This window comes from Castor canadensis, chromosome 9, assembly GCF_047511655.1.
Source record: "Castor canadensis chromosome 9, mCasCan1.hap1v2, whole genome shotgun sequence".
NCBI lineage: Eukaryota > Metazoa > Chordata > Mammalia > Rodentia > Castoridae > Castor > Castor canadensis.
Window position 1 is genome coordinate 100708661 of NC_133394.1, and position 21722 is coordinate 100730382.

General features: G+C 34.1%; 1 protein-coding gene across 1 annotated transcript in view; it reads left to right on the forward strand.

The window, feature by feature from the left end:
* Positions 1–7252: 7252 nt before the first annotated feature.
* Positions 7253–21722, forward strand: part of Tmprss11d (transmembrane serine protease 11D) — an 88015-nt gene continuing 73545 nt past the window's right edge. The window contains exon 1 of the mRNA XM_074042089.1: positions 7253–7378. Within this exon, the coding sequence (XP_073898190.1) occupies positions 7371–7378 (8 nt within the window). The 5' untranslated portion in view covers positions 7253–7370. The remainder of the gene's footprint in view (positions 7379–21722) is intronic.

Here is a 21722-nt window from a genome sequence, read left to right on the forward strand (position 1 = left end):
AGGTTCACAAAGAGGAAGAAAGAAGTAGATGCCGAGCATAGGTGAAAAGACTGGCCTCCTAAGGGAAGAGGAAAGCCTTCTCCACTGCACCAGGAAGGATATAGGCAGATTCGTATGGAGATAAAGATAGAATAACAGGAAATTGTGGGTGTGTCCAACTGAAGGCTCCTGGTTTTTTCTCCAACAGTAGAGAGTCATTATTTATTGAAAACAAGTACATGACATAAGGGATGGAAAAATGTTTGGGGAAGAGTGGAAAACACTTAAAATTATTTTCATAAATACTAAACCACATTCTGACCCAGGAAACCTAGCTGCATTGCTAGACATTGACGATGAACCAGTTAAAGAACCAATCATACATTTATACACTGATCAATTTTAAAAGAAATACTACTTATAATAATTATCTCTACTCATACTACTCTTGTTAATGAGCAAATAAAAGCTCACTTAAAATCCTGTTGTGGATATACTGGAAATTTTCAACAGTTGAGTTTACCAGATTCTTCAGTAGGTGAAATGTCTTATGGTGTGATATTGTAAGTATATTTATTTGCTTTGATGGCCTTTCTGGATGTGAAGGAAAAAGTCTAAGAACCAAATTTGAGCATGTTTGCAGAAGGTAGAAATTGCCCTCCATAGATGAGAATGACTCTGTTGTCCCTGGAGAACTTGATATAGAGAAATTAAGAAAAGGGTAAAGGATAGACACATCTTCCTTTAACAAGATAAAAATGTGCTTATAACCAAGATGTTCCTTTTACTTCTTATTGTGAAGATATGATTAAAAAAAATAAATTACATGTAAAAAGAAAAGAAAAATAGCTGACTGCCAACATGAAACCCATCACAGGTTGTAATGAATGTGGTGTTTCTTTAACCAAGCTTGTATGAATGCTTTAGGAATAAAATTGATTTAGAGAAAAAAAATAATAAGTAAATCTAGAAAGGGACACATTTTGGAAACATCCAGGGCCATTTTGAAACAGTAAGGGCTCTCCACCCCTCAGTGATTAGGACCTCTAATATACAAACACATGCCACACACATACAACATTTACAATAAGTACTAAAGGAATAACTACGTTGCAAATGGTTGAATATGCCATTTTCTTTACATTCATTAATTCATCTTATTTAATTTGATTGAATTTAATTTTCACAACTTTGTAAGAATGGTAGTTTAAACTCCATTTCTATCTATAAGAAAACTGAGGATTAAAGGCTAGGCACAGTGGCTCCAAGCTACTAAGTGGAGATCAAGAGGATTGCAATTCAAGGTCAGCCCAGGCAAAAAGTTATTGAGACCTTGTCTCAAGCAATAAACTAGGTGTGATGCTACATATCTGTGATCAGAGCTACGAGGAGGTATAGATCACAATCTGAGGAGGTCCTGAACAAAAATGTGAGACCCTACTTGAAAAATAACTAAAACATAAAAGGACTAAGGGCATATCTCAAGTGGTAGAGCACCTGCCTAGCTAACATAAGATCCTGTGTCCAAACTCCAATATTTCCATAAAAAGGAAGAAGGAAGAAAGGGAGGGAGGGAGGGAGGGAGGGAGGAAGGAAGGAAGGAAGGAAGGAAGGAAGGAAGGAAGGAAGGAAGGAAGGAAGGAAGGGGAGAGAGATGGAAAGAGAAAGAAAGAAAGAAAGAAAGAGACAGAAAGAAAGAGAAAGAAAGAAAGAAAGAAAGAAAGAAAGAAAGAAAGAAAGAAAGAAAGAAAGAAAGAAAGAAAGAAAGAAAGAAAGAAAGAAAAAAGAAAAGAAAGAAAGAATTAAAGCCAAGGCATGAAGAGGTAAATACTTTTTCTATAGCTGCTGGGCAATAAATAGAAAAGCCAAGGTTTAATTCAAAGTGTATTCTACTTCCAAAGGTCATACTATTTTCATTAGGTCAGAACTTCTGAATAGGTAAAAAGTGTTTGGAATATGGTAGTATGTACTTATCCCCTTATCTCCAACTATATAAAAACCACAATCTAGAAAAAATAATTAGGCCACATTTTTTAAATCCAATTATTATCTTATTTTAAAATTTATATTTATAGTGAATATAAATACTTAGACTTAAATAACATTATATAGCATTTGGTTAGTGAAAGCATCCATTTTCTTCTATCTTTATAATAATTCTGGGAAGGAGGCTGTGAAAATTCATCACCAACTCTAGCCATGTACATATGCTGCCCTGGACTTGATGCAAAAAGAAACTCCAAAATTAAAGAAAACACTCCTGGTCCACACCTTCTTAGATCATCTGCTTTCTGCTTTTTAGTTTTTTTTTTTTTTTAACTCATATTGTTATGACAAGTTCCATTGAATGAGTCACACTTCCTTCAATGTCAGGACTTTTAATAAATATTTGCAGGTAAATATTCCAGAGTTTAAGATTCTTAACCACTGTTGCTCCTCTTCACCAATTTCATGGTGTCAGTTTTAAAAGTTGATGAACCCAGTTGCTAAATTTGCATATTTCTGTGAGTTTGAAATTATATCAAAACAGTCAATGTCAAAAGTCCTTATATTGCATGGTTTATCTTCCTTTAAAATAAATGATCTCTACTTTCTCCTCGATGTAATTTCTGGCAATCATCTTAGCTCAAGTTGCCTTAGTTTTGTAACTCTAAAACTGTAAGAAAAAAGCAAACTATAACAGTGAGAAAGCAAATTCCCATATTTTTGTATAATATGTATCTACATTCCTTATTCTTATAATGGCTGCTCCTTAAAACTAGAATAGTTCAAGACCTACCCTGCCACTCCTTGAGGATCTGAAGACTAAGAACCAACATCTTTGTAACTAGCTCCTATTGCAAACAATTCCTTTGCCTCACAAACCATAATTTCAGCCCCACCTGCCTTTCTGTGTTGAGCTCATCATAAGCATGCAGGAAGTCACTTTCATACTGAATTCAATTTTCCCTATGCCAAACCCTTGACTCATTCCTGGGTCCTGTGGTGAATAGAAACAATAATAGATCTGCATTAGTATATTAAGTTATTGATATTCAAAAAGTATACATTGACTAAACACCTACTTGGTGAAAATGCCAAGATTGAGTATCACAGGAAATGTAAAGATATAGGAGAAAGAGCATGTCTACCTGGGGGAACATGCTGTAAATAAACAAAAAAATAAATAAAGACAACACTTCAAATCCCAGAAAAATTATGAAAATAAAAGTAAATTTGTAAACCCATTAAAACATTTAAACTATTTAGCCCAGTAAGGGTCTTGAATGTATTCTGAGTAAAAATTCAACAGTTGGGGCTGAAAGAATCTACAATAGGAAAAAATAGAAAATGTCTGACCATTAGAAAACAAGTTTCAATATTTTGTGATGAACCCATTCATCACAATGATTTGATATAATCATTTTGTGTAATATGATTTGCCCACCAAAATGTAGATATTAAAATGCTTAACAGTTGATGAATATAGGTTCTATATTTGCATATTTTGTGTAAGCTTAAAATTATATAAAAATAAGGAGTTATAAATATAAGCTACTAGAAATAACAATTAGTAAAATGGATATGCTTATGAAATAACAGGCAAAAAAGCATACTGCAAATGTATACACTATAATATGGCATGACTGTTTGAAAAAGATTTGTATATATGAAAGTTACTTGAAGTGAAAATGTTAAAATAGTTTGTTTAGATACTTGCAAACCAAATTCAATAATACAGTTAAAAGATCATACACTATGATGAAGTTGGTTTCACTCCAAGAATGCAAAAATGGTTCAGCTTACATAAATCAATAAATGTATTACTGTCCATAAACAGAATCAAGAATAAAAACCACACAATCATCTCAATTGAGGCAGAAAATAGCCTTTAACAAAATTCAACATACCCTCATGATAAAAGATCTGAAGAAACTAGGAAAAGAAGGAACATACTGTAACATAACAGAAGCTATATAAACAAACCTATGGCCAACATCATATTAAAAAGGGGAAAAATAAAATCACTTCTTCTAAAGTCAGGAACAAGACAAGAGTGTCCACACTCCCTACTTTTAATATAGTTCTACAATTACTAGCCAAAGCAATAAGGCAAGAGAAGGAAATAAAAGATTTCATTAGGGAATGAAATTTCAATAGGAAATTGTTCCTATTTGCAGATGTTATGACCCAATATTTAAAAGACCCTCAAGATTCCACTAAAAGAACACCTAGATCTGATAAACACTTTTAGTAATGTAGCAGGATATAAAATCAATATACAAAAATCAACAGCTTTTTGATAAACACACAATGAGCAGGTTGAGAACAAATCAGGAAAACTATTCCATTCACAATAGCTACAAAAAATATAAAATACCTTAACAAAAGTACATAACAAAAGAGGTGAAAGACTTCTACAATGAAAATTATAAAACCTCAAAGAAAGAAATTAAGAAGACACTAGAAGATGGAAAGATCTCCCATGTTCATGGATTGGCAAAATTAATGTTATGAAAATGGTTATACTACCAAAAGCACTCTACAGATTCAATGCCATGTCCATCAAAGTCCCAATGTCGTTCTTTGCAGAAATAGAAGACTCAGTCCTAAAATTCATATGCAGCATAAAAGACCCCAAATAACAAAAGTAATCCTGAACAAGATGACAAATACTGGAGGTATCACAATAACAGACTTCAAATTATGTTACTAAGTCTTAGCAACAAAGCAGCATGGTACTGCATAAAAAACAGACATGAAGACAAATGGCACAGAATAGAAGATCCAGAAATAAACCCACACAGCTACACCCATCCAACTTTTGACAAAAGAGAAAAAAGCACTCATTGGAGAAAAGACAGCCTATCAAAGAATGGTTCTGGGAAAAGTGGTTATCTACATGCAGAAGACTGAAATGACTCCTGTCTCTCAACTTGTATAAAAATCAACTACAAATGGACCAAAGATCTTAAAGTATGATCTGCAACTTTGAAACTACTATGGTGAAACACTGGAAGATATAGGCATAGACAATTATTTTCTAAATAAGACTCCAATTGCCCAGGAAATAAGAGCAAGTTTTGACAAATGGGATTGCATCAAATTAAAAAGCTTCTTCACATCAAAGGAAACAATTACAGAATCAAGAGACAACCACAGAATGGGAGTAAAACTTTTTCAGCTATTCAATGGGTAAGGGATTAATAGATAAAATATACAAAGAACTCTAAAAATTAAATAGCGAAAGAACAAATAGTCTAATAAACAGGAATATGACTTGGACAGTTCTTGGAAGAAGTACAAATGACTACCATCCTTAGTCATAAAAAATGCAAATCAAAATTCCATCTTGCCCCAGTCAGAATGGCAATGATCAAAAAAACAAACAACAAATTCAAAAGAGGATGTGAGGAAAAAGGAACCTGGGTACATTGTTTGTGGGAATAGTGCAACCACTATTAAAATCAGTGTGGAATTTCCTCAAAACATTAAAAACAGACTTACCTTATGACCCTGCCATACCAATCATATCTGAAGGAGTGTAAATCAATATATAAGAAATATACCTGCATACCCATGATTATTGCAGCTCTGTTTACTACAGCCAAGTTGTGGAATCAGTTGAGGTGCCCAACAACTGATAAATGGATAAAGAAAATATACATACACACACACATCATGGAATATTATTCAGCCATAAAGTAAAATGAAATTACATTATGTGCAAGAAAATGGATGGAACTGGAGATGATTATGTTGAGTGAGAAAAGTCAAGCTCAAAAAGTCAAATATCACATATTTTCACTCATTTTTGACCTAAAATAGTAATGATGATAATGGAACATGAATGTAAATGGGGTACTCTCAGAAGGGGTATCAGCAGGAAGCAGAAGGAGGAAATGATAGGATACTGAGTAGTGAAGAGGTATATATATGTATACCAAATGCTATTTGAAAATGAGGGGAGGAAGGAGGAGCAAGAGTAATAGAACACAACAGAGTATGTGAAATTGCTCAAAGTACTTCAAAATACACTGTTCACACCTATGGAATTATCACAATGAAGCCCCCTCATAGTATCAATGTACGCTAATTAAAAAGTAAAATAAAAATTTTAAAAATAGTATTTTTATGTAATGCTATTCAAATTTTTAATAGTAGTTCATTTTTACTGAAAATATCCATTACAGAATATCAGGCATGAGATACAGGTTCTAAAAATATATTTAGGAGGGGTAAGAAGAGGCCACTTACTCCTGTCCCTGTTATGTGGGTGAATATTATATTTTTAATGAATAAGTAATTTAACATTTTCTTAAGGTGAAGAACTATAGTAAATTCATTAGCTGTCAGTGATTTATAATCTAAAATCACAGAATTTTAGAGTTGAAAGCATCCTCTAAGACTCCTTAATTCACCTTCCTCGTTTTCTATTGGCTCATGAGACGCATGGAGAAACAAATAATTTTTTTCCTTAAGCTAAATAATTAGTTGATAAAAAAGCTAAGACTAGAATTTAAATTTTAACGCTCAAACTACATTGCAAGTTTCAATGCTTTAGTACTTGTTATGTTTTCCAAAGTAATCCCAGCATAAACGTCCAAACATTTCCTACTCCTTCCCAACACTTTATTCTTGGAATGTCTTTTGTCACTTCCACTGTATTCTTGCCTCTGTGTTTACTTGGACCTTGCTCCTAGAAGCAACTACCCCCCCACACCAGCATCCTTGCCCTAATCCTATATACACTTCTCCCTCTACTGTCCACTCATCTCTAGTGCCAGAGTAGTAAAAATGCTTTCTTCAGAAAATAATACTTGGAGAAAGAGTAAGTGGATTTTCATTTCAGCTGTTCTGACTGAGTAGCCCACAATTTTGCGCATCTGCTCAAGTCTGATACATTATGAAGAAAAAGTGTATTATAACAGAGACATAAGAGGTAGTGTCCATTTAAAACATGGAAAGTATTTTCTGATAGTTCTTAGGTTGCTAGGATTTAGCAAGGAATGAGGGATATGACAATATGATAGTATGGTTAGAAGTGCCACATTCCCTTGAATTAAAAATTGACTCTACAACATGTGAAGTAGTCACAAGGTTTTTCAAAAAATACCTTCCCCCCCCCATAATTGTGTTTTATTACAATTTACCGGAATAAATGAAATTACAAATTACTGATTTGTAATATCTCCTGTTTGTTCCTGTTTCTACTCTACAAGTTAAACTATTGGTTGAAGCTGATTTCTTCAGACTTGTTCAACAAGTTAGATTTTAATTACATGGGATTTCCGTCTGACTTTAGCTTCATCCTAGATACACCTAAACACATAAGAATCTTTCATTTGAGTTAGAATCTCAGAGCAGTTGGACAGGCAGAAAAAAGGACCTCATCATCATTCAGGGGAAAAATGTATAGGTAAGTCCTATTTGTGCCTCTAGCTTTAGAAGTTTTACTTGTTAGAGCATGTGAAAAATATAAAGAAGTTTAAGAAATTTTGGCTGTGCCCAAAATTCCTCTAATGACTTCTTTGAAAGTTTCACAGAAACTCTTAGATATTGTTTAGACGGTATACCTGATATTGTTTAAATAAGGTGCTTGGCTGCTTAGCTGAATTTTTTATGAAATGAATAAACCTAAAGAGTTGGCTTAGCATAATGTATATTTAAATACGGAAGTATTTTTGTTTCACGTTTCAGTTTTCAAAAAGTGATGTGCATATTTTTTAATGTTACCAGTAAAAAACATCTTCTGTTGTTTTAGAACTTTTTGAAAATTCTGATTTTGATTTCTATTGCAGTACACTACTGACTATAAAATATGTTATGAATCTTGAAGTTCACTTTAAGGAGTGAAAGGCAGTATTTAAATTTTATGCTGTTAAGAAAATGTTTTTTTAAAAAAACTATTCCTAGTATTTAAGAAAAATATTTGTCTGTTTTTCTTTTTAATGAAAATTTTCATACATCTTTGCATAAAAAGGCAAACAAGTAGCATAATCTACCAAAAGATGTACACTCTCAATTAATACAATGAAAATCATTGCATAATCTGATGTGCTTATGTGGGCAACTGTGTATTGTATATGTCATACATATTGTTTCATATAAGCCCACCAAAACATGATACTGATAAGTCATGCTGAAAGGAGGATCAATAAAAATAAGGAAATGTGTGACGATAAGTGCAGTTAGAAACAGTGGATCAAAATTTAAGCTATTTTAAAAAATAAAAATATCTACATAATATATTCATTTGAGTAAATATACAAATAAGTGAAAAGATGTGGCAGTCTAAGTTTCTATAAATAGCTAAAATAAATTATTTCATATACATAAAGTAGATATAAGGAGGCTGTTAAAATCTATGAAGTAACCTGTGTACTGCATTTATTCTCATTTTATGTGAAAATATAAATTACAAAGTTATATTGGTAGATCAATATAGATATATACATGTAAAAAAGTATAATAAGGAATATAAAACAGAAATCATGTTTATTTTATTTAAGTGATGTTTATGAATTATATTTTACCATTATTCCTAAAATTTCTATACCAGAGCAATATTCTTTTTGGTAATTACATTATATTTTGAAATATATTCTACCGAAACATTTTAATTTTATAGAAATTTCTCTGATTTTTAAAATATTAATCCATATATTCAGCTAAATGTACATCCAAACATCATTCAAAGGAAAATAAAGGAACACATTAAAATGCAAATAATAAAAGAGGTGTGCAATTTCAGAATGCCTTCAATCAATCTAATTTTTAAGTTTTTCTGTCATGTACAGGAAATCTGATATTCAGTCAAAGCTTATCTTGCCAATCACAAAGAATTTTTCTTTGGAATTTTTGTTTCTTCAGACTAACGTTTTGGTACATTTGGCTCTTAAATAGCTTTAATCTACTAATAATAATTAGGTTCCTCTTTTTATTAACCTGAAACACCTGTAACACTCAGCCATTTTTCTCCATTGTTTGGTAAGTTAGTTTTTCTGAGAACAAGGTAATTAGATTTACCATGGTAAACTGATGAAATGTTTTAAATGAATTCTCCTTCATCAATTTGAGGACCCATGACTGAAAAATGATGTGTTCTATCAATCTGAGTAACAATGAAAATTTCCAATGGGAAAAGGAGAAAGCCCATTCAAATGGCCTGGGAATTATTTTCATACTCCAACATTCCCCAATTCTTCCATATGCTTTGAGGAAAGGAAAAGAAATTGAATTATATATTATAAATTTAGGAAATTATAGGGAATTTTTATCTAATTTTAGATAAATTTTCAGGTAATTCTGAAATACCTTTGTTTGAGAATGGGCTTTTTTGGATGTGTGATTTCTTTTATATATAAACTCCCACACCTGTTCCAAGTTGTCATCTTCTCAAGGTTGCACAGACAATGTGTTCCTTTCTTTATCCACCTTGCCCCCCTCTTTTCTAAGGAAAGAAATACTACAAAGGAGAGCACCTAGGCAGCCGTGTAATGTTATAATTATTACTCATGTAAAGATCACTTGATATTCAAGATCTGTATCATCCATCCAGAGTATCTATATCCACCAGATTATTCTAAAAGTACAAGAAGAGGTTTGGGAAGCAGGATGAAGGTTTATAATGTAAAATGCACAATGCGGCTTAGAAAAAGTCTTGAGGTAAACAAACCTCTCTCAACTCAGGAACAGACAAGTCTTAGCAGGACTCCTCCTACCAAAATAAAACTGATTTCTACTTTCTTCTGTTTTGTCTGTGCTGATATGATTAACTGACAACAGAGACATGTCAAAGCCAATCAGATGCCAAGCCTTCTTAGAGACCAAAAGAACATGAAACACAAGTGGCAAGGAATGGGAAGCCATCATTGTCAAAAAATGTATTATAAAACTCCCTATTCTTTCAATCCTGTTTTTGCAACTGCTACTTTCTCTTTCAAAAACTGTGCTTAAAATCGCAAATCATTATGCAGAGGATATATTTCTTTATGGAAAAGGCAGATGGGCATCAATATAATCACAGAGCCAAAAAACAGTGCATTTAAAGTAATACCTAACTCGGCCAACAAGGGTTGCATCTATAGTGAACATGCACAGATTTTATTTTCCTTGTCATTATTCCCTAAACAATGTAGTATGAAAACTATTTACACAGCATTTACATTGTACTAGGTATTATAAGTAATCTGGGGATGATTTAAAGTTTATAAAAGGATAACATAGGTTGCATGCAATTACTACATCATCAACATAAGGGACTTGAATATGTCGATTTTGTTACCCATGAAACCTTGGAGCCAATCTCCCTCGGATAAGGAAGGATGGATGTACAAGTTTTTACCCGCAAACTCCTGGAGCCACATGCTAAATCAATTGCCAGTGTTTTTCTAATGATGGTACAGGATGGGGGAAGACCACTTGCAATCAGTCATCTGAAATAACATATTTTCTAGAAAATTATCTCATATCCACTGCCAATTTGTCCACCAGAAAGCAGTCCCACTAGAAGCTATTTTCTCAGAAATACATTATTTCTCTAAAATCATGTTGTTCCAGCCCCTTAGGCAGACTATGGTAAACACCCTTAAAATAAGTCATGAGGAAGAAAATCAGTACCTACTCTTGTAAGGGAACCTAAACTCACCCAATCTAATTCCTTAACAGGAATTGCTCAAACTTAAAGGGATCCTATTCTCTTGAGCAAAGAGTTGCCGTGATTGCAGTAAATTTAACTTTAGTATATGCTCATGATATATAAAATAAAAGCATAATCTCAAGTCTGGAATTATTTATTGGGCAATAGTCTTCAATGACTGGAATTTATACTGCAGTTTTATACTGCTTTTTAAATAGTTTACATGATGAATAATTCAGCAAAAAGGAAATGGTAGACACTATTGAGTATTTATAATATCTATTTGCTAGAGGTATAAACAAATGCATCAACAATTGATAAAAGGATATTTAAGCTTAAGGTTCAAGCCTATACATCAAAGGCCATTGGATATGTTTTTCTTAACCTATACAAGTTTTTATTTTAACATTCCTAGGTCTTAGTCAGGATATTTGCTTAACTGTAATATTGCAAAGACTGGGCCGGAAGTGGTGGTTCATGCCTGTAATCCCAGCTTCCCAGAAGGCAGAAATAGTAGCATTGAATTTCAAGATCAACCAGAGGGAAAAAAGTTAGTGAGACCCTGTCTCACAAAATGAGCTAGGTGTGGTGATACATACCTGTGATCCCAGTTACTCAAGAGGTAGTCCAAGGCCTGCTTGGGCAAAAGCCTGAGACCTTATCTGAAAATAACTGAAGCAAAAAGGACTGGGAGCTCAGCTCCAGTGGTAAGTACTTGACTAGCAAGTGCAAGACCCTGAGTTCAAACGTCAGTACTGCCAAATGTATATTTTTTTAATATTTATATTATAAAAATATATTACACATAAAAGAATAAAAATGAAGACATTCCAGTTTTCTTCTTTGCTGGGATATTACTGTCAGTAGAAGGATATGCCATACTATCTTTGGTTTTAAAAACAGGGAGGAAGGTGGGGTGGGGGTCAGGGGGGAGAAATGACCCAAACAATGTACTCACATGTGAATAAATGAATAATTAAAAAAATAATAAAAACATCTTTTCCTTAACCCAGATTCCCTTTCCAACTATTGCCTCATTTCTTATCTCCTACTCTTAATAGCAAAACTCTTCTAAATATTTTTTAAATTTATTACCTCTATTTCTCTTTTCTTCCCTCATTATATCTTCTTGGTTTTTAAATTTTTCATTGCAAAATATACAAGAAGTCTAATTTAAAAATTAGCTTCTTGAACTGGGGATGTAGCTCAGTGGTAAAGTACGTGCAAGGTCTCAGGTTCAATCCCCAGCACCGAAAAAGAAAAAAAGAAAGAAAAACTTCTCTCTGGAGTGCTAACAAGAATGCCTCAGAAGATCAGGTTATGATGCATCACTTATAAATAAATATTTTAAAACTAATAAAATAATGTTATATTTAGTTCATGAATATAATAAGAAAATACTAGAAATAGGCTAGAAGGAGAGACAAAATCCTTCATGAGTTATTGACTTTAGCACGGAAGAAAGAAGTCAGACTGGAGATGCAGGATCAAGAGAGTTTTATCTGTAATGTTTTATTTCCTTTATGAAAAATAACAGGCTAAAGTGGCAAAATGTTGGCAATTTTCTATTCTGGATGCTGTATTCAAAATACTTGTTATATAATTATGTTGATAAAGAGTGGCTTACTCATAATAACAACTTACAGAATCATTTCAAGGCCATATGATTTAACACAAAATAATGGCATATGCCTAAAGTTAGTCCTGACTATGTAGTTACAAACTATATACTGATGTGAGCTAGCACAAACCTAGCCTTGAGTAGAATTCAGTCCCTTCAGTGTCTGATGTGAGATTTTTAAATAAATGTACTTGTATAAAATCTTTACAATTTTGAAAAAAATCAGTGATTAGTAATTATGATGTACAGATTCATCAAAAGTGAATTTCTGGGTATTCAGCACCTATTTAAAAGGAAATAACTTCACCAGTATCTTAGAAGTTCCTGTGAGCAGCTCCATAGTTATATCCCATCTACTGACTTCCTTCTCCTCACTGTGTCCAATGCAATGGCTGTCTGTCTGTCATGGTTACCTTAATTCTATTCATTTTCTTTTATCATTTATAGATATATCCCCAAAATATATGATTTAGTTCTACCTGCATTTGAAATCCATAGAAATTAGATCAAAATTGTTTTATACAGTGTACAATAGTACATACAAATGAATTTTCTGGATCTCATAAGGTATGCATGTTTATCTGTGCATATTCTGTCCATTACAATTTCTTATCCCATAGCTCTGAAATAGCTCTTGTTTAGCTCTGGTGTTTTCCACATTTCAACATACAATAGGAGGTCTCCATGCTCATTTTACTTAATCACTCCATAGCAACCCATTCCCTCTTTGAAACATGGTCTTCATAAAACTTTCTGAACACCATTCTCTCTTGGTCTTTCTCCTACTCACTAATCAAACTTTGTCAGTGGCTATTATTAGATCCTTCTCATTTTCCTGTTCCCCAAATTTTGAGTGCTTTGAAGGACAACCTCTTCTCTTTCAAAGCTACACATTTTTGTGACTCCATTCATTCCCATCGTTTTCAGTACTATATGAACTGGTGGTTCCTAAGGGCAAATTCTAGTCCCTTGAGTTCACAGTCATTCACTGAGAAACCTGAAATGCTCTTTCTTGCATCAACTTTAAATATTAAATGGCGAAATAAGAAATTTGAATCTGACATACTCAAGTGCTCTATTGAATACATCTGTTATGGCCGTTATCTTATTCCTCCTTATATTATACTTTATTCATTCATACATTGAACAAATACCTGCTCTTTTGAGTGCCTAATTTGTATAAGGAGCTGTTAGATGCTAGACATGCAAAACTGGAACAAAAGAGTCCAAATGCTGCTCTCATGTTGCTTATTGGAAAGACAGACCCTACAAATTAAATAAGTAAATACCTATCTAATTATAGAATAGGTAAGTGTTACGAATAAAAGCTTAAGGACTTCGATTAATTAAAATGAATGGAAGCAACTATCACTGAAATAATTTATTCTGTGGAAATCTCAGCAAAGCAAGGGTAGTCCTTACTGAAAATCACACCCTTCCCAGACAAAAGACAACCATATTTGTGATTAACATGAGAATGTATAATTTCATTTTGATTTGTTTAATAAGATGGCATGGAGATAAGTATTATAATAGTGAGAACTAAACCAATCTAAGAGTTCATGGAACGCTTCTCTGAAGTATTATTTAAGCAAAAACTTAAACATAGGCAGGAAAAAAATTGAGCTGGTCTTTGAAGACCATAGTAAGTATTTGGGATTATATCTTTACAGAACTATAAACCTGTTAAAGACTTGAGAAGAACAGAGACATCATTATGTTAGAAGGTTTCAAATATAATTCTGGCTCCCTGTAGGGAATGATCCCTGTGGAGAGGGAAGATATTCCTTAAAGCAAGACCAGTCAGAAGCTAGCTCAACATCACAGAAGAGGAATTAAAAAATGAACTGGGCCAAAGTGGTGGGAATGGCAGTATAATTTGAAATATGCCTACAAAGTAGAAAAGACCAGACTGAATGTCTAAGAAGCAGAAAAGACCACACTTGAAGATTCAATTGGATGTCAGCAATGAGAGAGGTGTCACATATCCTTTTCAGGTTTTCCATGTGAGTAACTTGGTGGATGCTGCTGTCATTTACTGAGAAAGAAAATTTCAGAACATGTATTTGATGGGGCAAGGGAAGGTTGTGAGAGTTAGAAAGGAGAAAACAATCAATCCAGAGTTGGAAATGATGAGTCCTAAACATCAAGTGGAGATAATATGAAGGATGTGATTGGATACTACAGTCTAAAAATCATATGTAGATTAGTCATTCTGAGGTTGAAATCTTTGCATTATCCATATTTATCTGAATCCTCCAAGGTGTTTATTAAAAGTACAGATCTCTGAGCAACACAACTAGACCCTACTGTTTGAAATCATCATTTGAGTGAATATTGGATAAAGTAATTTACACTTTCTAAGCATCTCATGTAATTCTTATGCAAACAAAAAAGTGTATTTAATGGCTTAAATGCCAATAAACTGACTGAATGAGATCAACTAGATAGGGAAGAGACACCCAGACAGAGTATGGAACAACATTATACACTTCAAGATGAATAGAAGAGAAATAACTAACATACTTATGCAACTAGATACTTAAAGTGGGAGTAGGGAAAGAAAGAACAAGAGAGTATGGAGTCTTAGAAGTCAAAAGAAATAGTGTTTTGGTTAAAGGAATATTTAAATGAAAAGGAAGTGCTTCTAAGAGGTTATCTCTTACTGTCTCTCAATAAGACACAAGTTTCTGAAGGCAAGAACAATTCTATGAACATATTTTAAAACGTCCCCAGTGCATAGCAGAATATTAAAAGTAGTCAATACTATTTGTTTTTCTAATATTCATTTAATAAATACTACATTTACAGAGCATCCACCATGTTCTGAGTTGCAAAAAAACAAGGCCTCAGAGAAAGAGCACAGACAAAAAAGGTCAAGAGGTTTAAATGGTGACCCCTCTGTAGGTCCACTTAATCTCTCTGCAGATCAGTTTATTCATCTGCGTAACAGAAAAAGCCCTTCAATTGCTAATATTCTATCTTTCTACAGAATGCTATCAATCTTACAATCTATCAATTCTTATGTTATCATAAGAATTACATCATGTACAACTTGAGTATTCATAATTTTAGTCAATCAAGAGTTTTAAAATAATAAAGTTTGTATTGATTTTATCATGCATTAAAATTATAATATATCTAGGGAGGATTTATATAGAATAAAATAGAATTTACAGTTTATTGAACATAGGCCAGGGTTCTAAGTACTTTATAAACAGCATCTCATTTAATCCTTACCACTCCGTGGGGTGTGTGATTATCCTCATTTTTATGAATGAAGAGCTAAAGTTCAGAAAGGTTTTGTCACTTGAGAGTGGTCACACTGGGCTGTCTAATCATAAAACTCATGTTATCACTACTGTACTTTTTGTAATTCCTGTATAGTAATCAAAAATATAGACCTCTGCACAGGCCTAGTATTTCATAGGCATTTTTATGTGAAGCAGAATAAACAGATACATTTGTTCAGAAGAATCCTTGATGTGTGTGGCTCCTCGAGCCCATAATGGAAAGCAGGGTAATGTCCACAGAGTGAACGGAACCTCACTCCCATTATGTCCTCCATCCTCTCCCTGTATAGTCACTCAATGAAAACTGCAAAATGCAGTAGAAAGCAAATCACGTCAGTCCCTGCTTTCATCTATTTGAGCTACCAAACAATCGCATAGGGCCAACTGAGTATCAGATGATTTTCTAGGTGTGTTAATAAAACTTTAATTTGTTTATCTTTTTAACAATGTCAAGGTAAGTTTATTGCTACTCCATTTTGCAGATAAGGAAATCAAAAGTTAGGTGGCTTCTCAGGTTCAAATAGCAAGTAAATGACAAAGGTGGGATTTGAATCCAGTTAGCCTAGATTCTGAGGCCTGTATTCTTAACTACTATCTGTTCTCTCTCTCTCTCTCTCTCTCTCTCTCTCTCTCTCTCTCTCTCTCTCTCTCTCTCTCTCTCTCCTCTTTCTCCTCTCTCTCAATCTCGCTGCTTAGTTTATTGGGGGAGAGGGAGGGAATGGAGAGACAGATAATAAACAGACCCTTTTAAGGGAATAAAATGTTCACAAAGATAGATAGTGTGTAATACAGGTTGAAAAATATCTATTCTGTAGAGTTATCATGAAAGTGAAAAGTCATTTTTTTTATTATTATTCTCTTATTCACATGTGCATACATTGTTTGGGTCATTTTCCCCCCTGCCCCCTCCCCCACCCTCTCCTCCCTTCCTGCTCAGTTTCAGGCAGGTCCTGTTCTGCCTTTATCACTAGTTTTGTTGAAGAAAAGAGACAAGCCTAATAAGGAAGACAAAGCGTTTATGCTAGTTGAGTTGAAGATAGCTATACAGAAATATTCCTAGCATTACTTTTGTGTACATGTGTTATGGCCCATGTTGATTCATTTCTAACTGATCTTTACCCTGGTTACTAACCCCCTTCTCATGATAGCCTCTGTTGCTTTAAGGTGTCTGTACTAGCTCCTCTAGAGTGGGGACATCAACCGTTCATTCTTTGGGTTTTCTACCTATTTCTATATCACCCAAATGTGCTCTCCTCTTCTCATGTTGTCCCAGTCCAACCACATTTCTGCAATTTGCCTTAGATGTAAAGTCTGCATATGAGGGAGAACAACGATTTTTGGTCTTCTGAGCTTGACTGACCTCGCTCAGAATGGTGTTCTCTAGTTCCATCCATTTACCTGCAAATGATAAGATTTCATTTTTCTACATGGCTGAGTAAAATTCCCTTGTGTACAAGTATCACATTTTCTTGATCCATTCATCAATAGTGGGGCATCTTGGTTGTTTCCATAACTTGGCTATTGTGAATAGCGCTGCAATAAACATGGGTGTGCAGGTGCCTCTGGAGTAACCTGTGTTGCATTCTTTGGGTATATCCCCAGGAGTGGGATTGCTGGATTATATGGCAGGTCTATGTTTAGATTTTTAAGAAGCTTCCATCTTTTTTTGCAGAGTGGTTGTACCAGCTTGCATTCCCACCAGCAGTGTAAGAGGGTTCCTTTTTCCCCACATCCTTGCCAACACATGTTGTTGGTGGTGTTTTTGATGATGGCTATTCTACAGGGGTGAGGTGGAATCTTAGTGTGGTTTTGATTTGAATTTCCTTTATGGCTAGAGATGATGAACATTTTTTCATGTGCTTTTTTGCCATTTGAATTTCTTCTTCTTGAGAAAGTTCTATTAAGTTCAGTTGCCCATTTTTTAATTGGTTCATTGATTTTAGGAGAGTTTAGTTTCCTAAGTTCCCTGTATATTCTGGTTATCAGTCCCTTGTCTGATGTATAGCTGGCAAATATTTTCTCCCTCTCTGTGGGTGGCCTCTTTAGTTTACAGACCATTTCTTTTGTTGTGCAGAAGCTTTTTAATTTTATGAAGTTCCATTTGTCCATCCTTTCTCTTAGTTGCTGGGCTGCTGGGGTTGTATTGAGGAAGTCCTTGCTTATACCTATCTGTTCCAGAGTGTTTCCTGCTCCTTCCTTTATTAACTTCAGAGTTTCAGGTCTGATACTTAGGTCCTTGATCCATTTTGAGTTGATACTAGTACAGAGTGATAGACATGGATCTAATTTCAGTTTCTTGCAGGTGGGTAACCGGTTTTCCCAGCAACATTTGTTGAAGAGGCTGTCTTTTCTCCACCATATGTTTTTGGCATCTTGTCAAAAATGAAGTGGATATAGTTATGTAGATTCATATCTGGATCTTCTATTCTGTTCCATTGGTCTTCATGACTGTTTTTATGCCAGTACCATGCTGTTTTTATTGCTATTGCTTTGTAATATAGCTTGAAGTCAGGTATTGTGATACCTCCAGCATTGCTTTTTTTTCCTGAGTATTGCCTTGGCTATTCACAGTCTCTTATGTTTCCAAATGAACTTTAGAGTAGATTTTTCAATCTCTGAGATACAAGTCATTGGGATTTTAATGGGAATTGCATTAAACATGTAGATTGCTTTTGGTAGTATAGCCATTTTTACTATGTTGATTCTACCGATCCATGAGCAGGGAGATCTTTCCATCTTCTGTAGTCATCCTCGATCTCTTTCTTCAGGAGTTTGTAATTCTTCTTATAGAGTTCATTCACATCTTTTTTAAATTTACTCCCAGGTATTTGATTTTTTTTTGAGACTTTTGTGAATGGAATTGTTTCCATATATTACTTCTCAGTTTGTTTGTTGTTGGTGCATAGAAAAGCTAATGATTTTTGTAGGTTGATATTGTATCCCACCACCTTACTACAGCTGTTTATGGTGTCTAAGTGTTTTTGGGTAGGGGTTTTTAGGTCTTTAAGGTATAGGATCATATCATCTGCAAACAGGGATAATTTGACAGTTTCTTTACCTATTTGTATTCCTTTTATTTCTTCTTCTTGCCTAATTACTCTGGCTAGGAATTCCAGTACTATGTTGAATAGGAGTGGGTATAGTGGGCACCCTTGTCTTGTTAGGGGGAATGGTTTCAGTTTTTCACCATTAAGTATGATGTTGGCTGTAAGTTTGTCATAAATAGCCTTTACAATATTGAGAAACATTCCTTCTATTCCTAGTTTTCTTAGAGCTTTTATCATGAAGTAGTGTTGGATCTTGTCAAAGGCTTTTTCTGCATCTATTGTGATGATCAAGTGGTTTTTGTCTTTATTTCTATTGATGTGCTGTATTACATTTATTGATTTGCATATGTTGAACCATCTCTGCATCCCTAGGAAGAAGCCAACTCAGTCATGGTGTATGATCTTTCCGATGTGTTGTTGGATTTGGTTTGCCATTATTTTATTAAGGATTTTTGCATCGATATCCATTAAGGAAATTGGCCTATAATTCTCCTTTTTGAAGGTGCCTTTGTCTGGTTTTGGGATGAGAGTTATATTTGCTTCATAGAATGAGTTAGGCAGTGTTCCTTCCCTTTCTATTTCATGGAACAGTTTAAGGAGAGTTGGTATTAGTTCTTCTTTAAATGTCTGATAGAATTCAGCAGTGAATCAATTGGGTCCTGAACTTTTCTTTTTTGGGAGACTTTCTTGCTGCTTCAATTGCTTTTTGTGTTATAGATCTATTCAGGTGATTAATATCATCTTGGTTCAGTTTTGGGTGGTTGTAAGTTTCTAGAAATCTGTCCAGTTCTTCAAGATTTTCAAATTTATTAGAGTTTAGGCACTTAAAGTAGTCTCCAATGATTTTCTGGATTCCTGTTGTGTTTGTGGTTATCTCCCCTTTTGCAATTCTGATTTTACTGATTTGTGTTTTTTCTCACCTCATTTTAGTCAGGTTGGCCAGGGGTCTGTCAATCTTACTTATTTTTTCAAAGAACCAGTTTTTTTGTTTCATTGATTCTTTGTTTGGTTTTTTTTGTTTGTTTGTTTGTTTCTATTTCATTGATTTCAGCCCTTATTTTAATTATTTCTTTCCTTCTGCTTGTTTTGGATTTGCTTGATTCTTGTTTTTCTAGAAGTTTCAGCTGTAGTATTAGGTCATTGATTTGAGATCTTTCTGTCCTTTAAATATATGCACTCATGGCTATAAACTTTCCTCTTAGGAGTGCCTTTGCTGTGTCCCATAGGTTCTGGTAGGTCATGTTTTCATTTTCATTAACTTCCAGGAACCTTTTAATTTCCTCTTTTATTTCATAGATGAACCATTCATCATTGAGCAATGTGTTCAGCTTCCATTGTTTGCATGTTTTTTACTGCTGTTTTTGTTGTTGATTTCTAGTTTTAATGCATTGTGGTCAGATAGAATGAATGGAATTATTTCTATTTTCTCATATTTGCTGAGGCTTGCTTTGAGCCCTAAGATATGATCAATTTTGGAGAAGGTTCCATGGCTGCCTAGAATAATGTGTATTGTGCAGAAGTTGGATGAAATATTCAGTAGACATCAGCTAGGTCCATTTGATCTATGGTGTGATTTAGTTCTAGGATTTCTCTATTGATATTTTGTTTGGATGACCTATCTATTGGTGATAGGGGAGTATTAAGGTCTCCTATTATCACTGTGTTGGAGTTTATATATGGTTTTAGGTCCTTCAGAGTATGTTTGATGAAATTGGGTGCACTGACACTGGGTGCATATAAGTTGGTAATTGTTATTTCCTTTTGGTGTATTTCCCCCTTTTATTAGTATGGAGTGTCCTTCTTTATCTCATTTGATTAATGTAGGTTTGAAGTCTACTTTGTCCAAGATGAGTATTGCTACTCCTGCCTGGTTTTGGGGACCATTGGCTTGGTAAATCTTCTTCCAGCCTTTCACTTTGAGCCAGTGCTTATTTCTGTCAATAAGGTGGGTCTTTTGTAGGCAGCAGATTGTTGGAACTTTGTTTTTAATCCAGTTTGCCAGTTAGTGTCTTTTGATGGGGGAATTTAGTCCATTAACATTCAGTGTTAGTATTGATAAGTGTGTGGTGATCCCTGTCATATAGTTGTCTTTGATGATTAAGAGTTTGATTATGTGTAGCTGAATCAATGTTACTCTTTACTTTCTTGCCTTTTCTTCTCCTGTGGTTTGGTATTGCCTGTCCTTTCATGGTTTTGTTTGCTCTCATTATCTGTGTGCAGAATTCCTTGGAGAATCTTTTGTAGTGTTGGCTTGGTGGTTATATATTGTTTTAATTTCTGCTTATCATGGAAGACTTTTATTGTTTCATCTATTTTGAATGATAGTTTTGTTAGGTAAAGTATCCTAGGATTGAAGTTATTTTCATTCAGTGCTTGGAAGATCTCACCCCATGCTCTTCTTGCTTTTAAGGTTTCTGTTGAGAAGTCTGCTGTGATTTTGATGGGTTTACCTTTGCATGTTATTTGTTTTTTCTCTCTTACAGCCTTCAATATTCTTTCTCTAGTCTCTGTACTTGTTGTTTTAATGATAATATGTCATGGGGTAGCTCTATTTTGGTCAGGTCTGTTTGGTGTTCTGGAGGCTTCCTATACCTGAATGGGCATAGTTTTCTCTAGATTTGGGAAATTTTCTGTTACTATTTTGTTGAATGTATTACACATTCCTTTTGCTTGCACCTCTTCTACTTCTTCAATGCCCATGATTCTCAGGTTTGGTCTTTTGATGGAGTCAGTGAGTTCTTGCATTTTGTTTACATAGGTCTTAAGTTGTTTGAGTAATAGATCTTCAGTTTTTCCTTTAATTGCATTTCATCTTCATGTTCTGAGATTCTGTCTTCTGTTTGTTCTACTCTGCTGGAATGGCCTTCTGCTTTGTTTTGTATTTCTGTTTCATTCTTTTTTCTGAGGTTTTTCATATCATGGTTTATTTCTTCTTTAATATTGTCAATTTTTGCCCTTAATTCATTTATCTCTCTGCTTATGGTGATCTATGTTTCAGTTTGGTGTTTGTTTAGGGCTCCTATGATTTTATTTATTTGTTTCTGTGTTTTCTGGTATTCTTGAGTTTTGTTGTCTTGGAATTTCTTGAGTGCCTCCTGTACGTTTTAGTTGACCATGTCTAATAGCATCTCTATGAAATTCTCATTAATTATTTGTAGAAT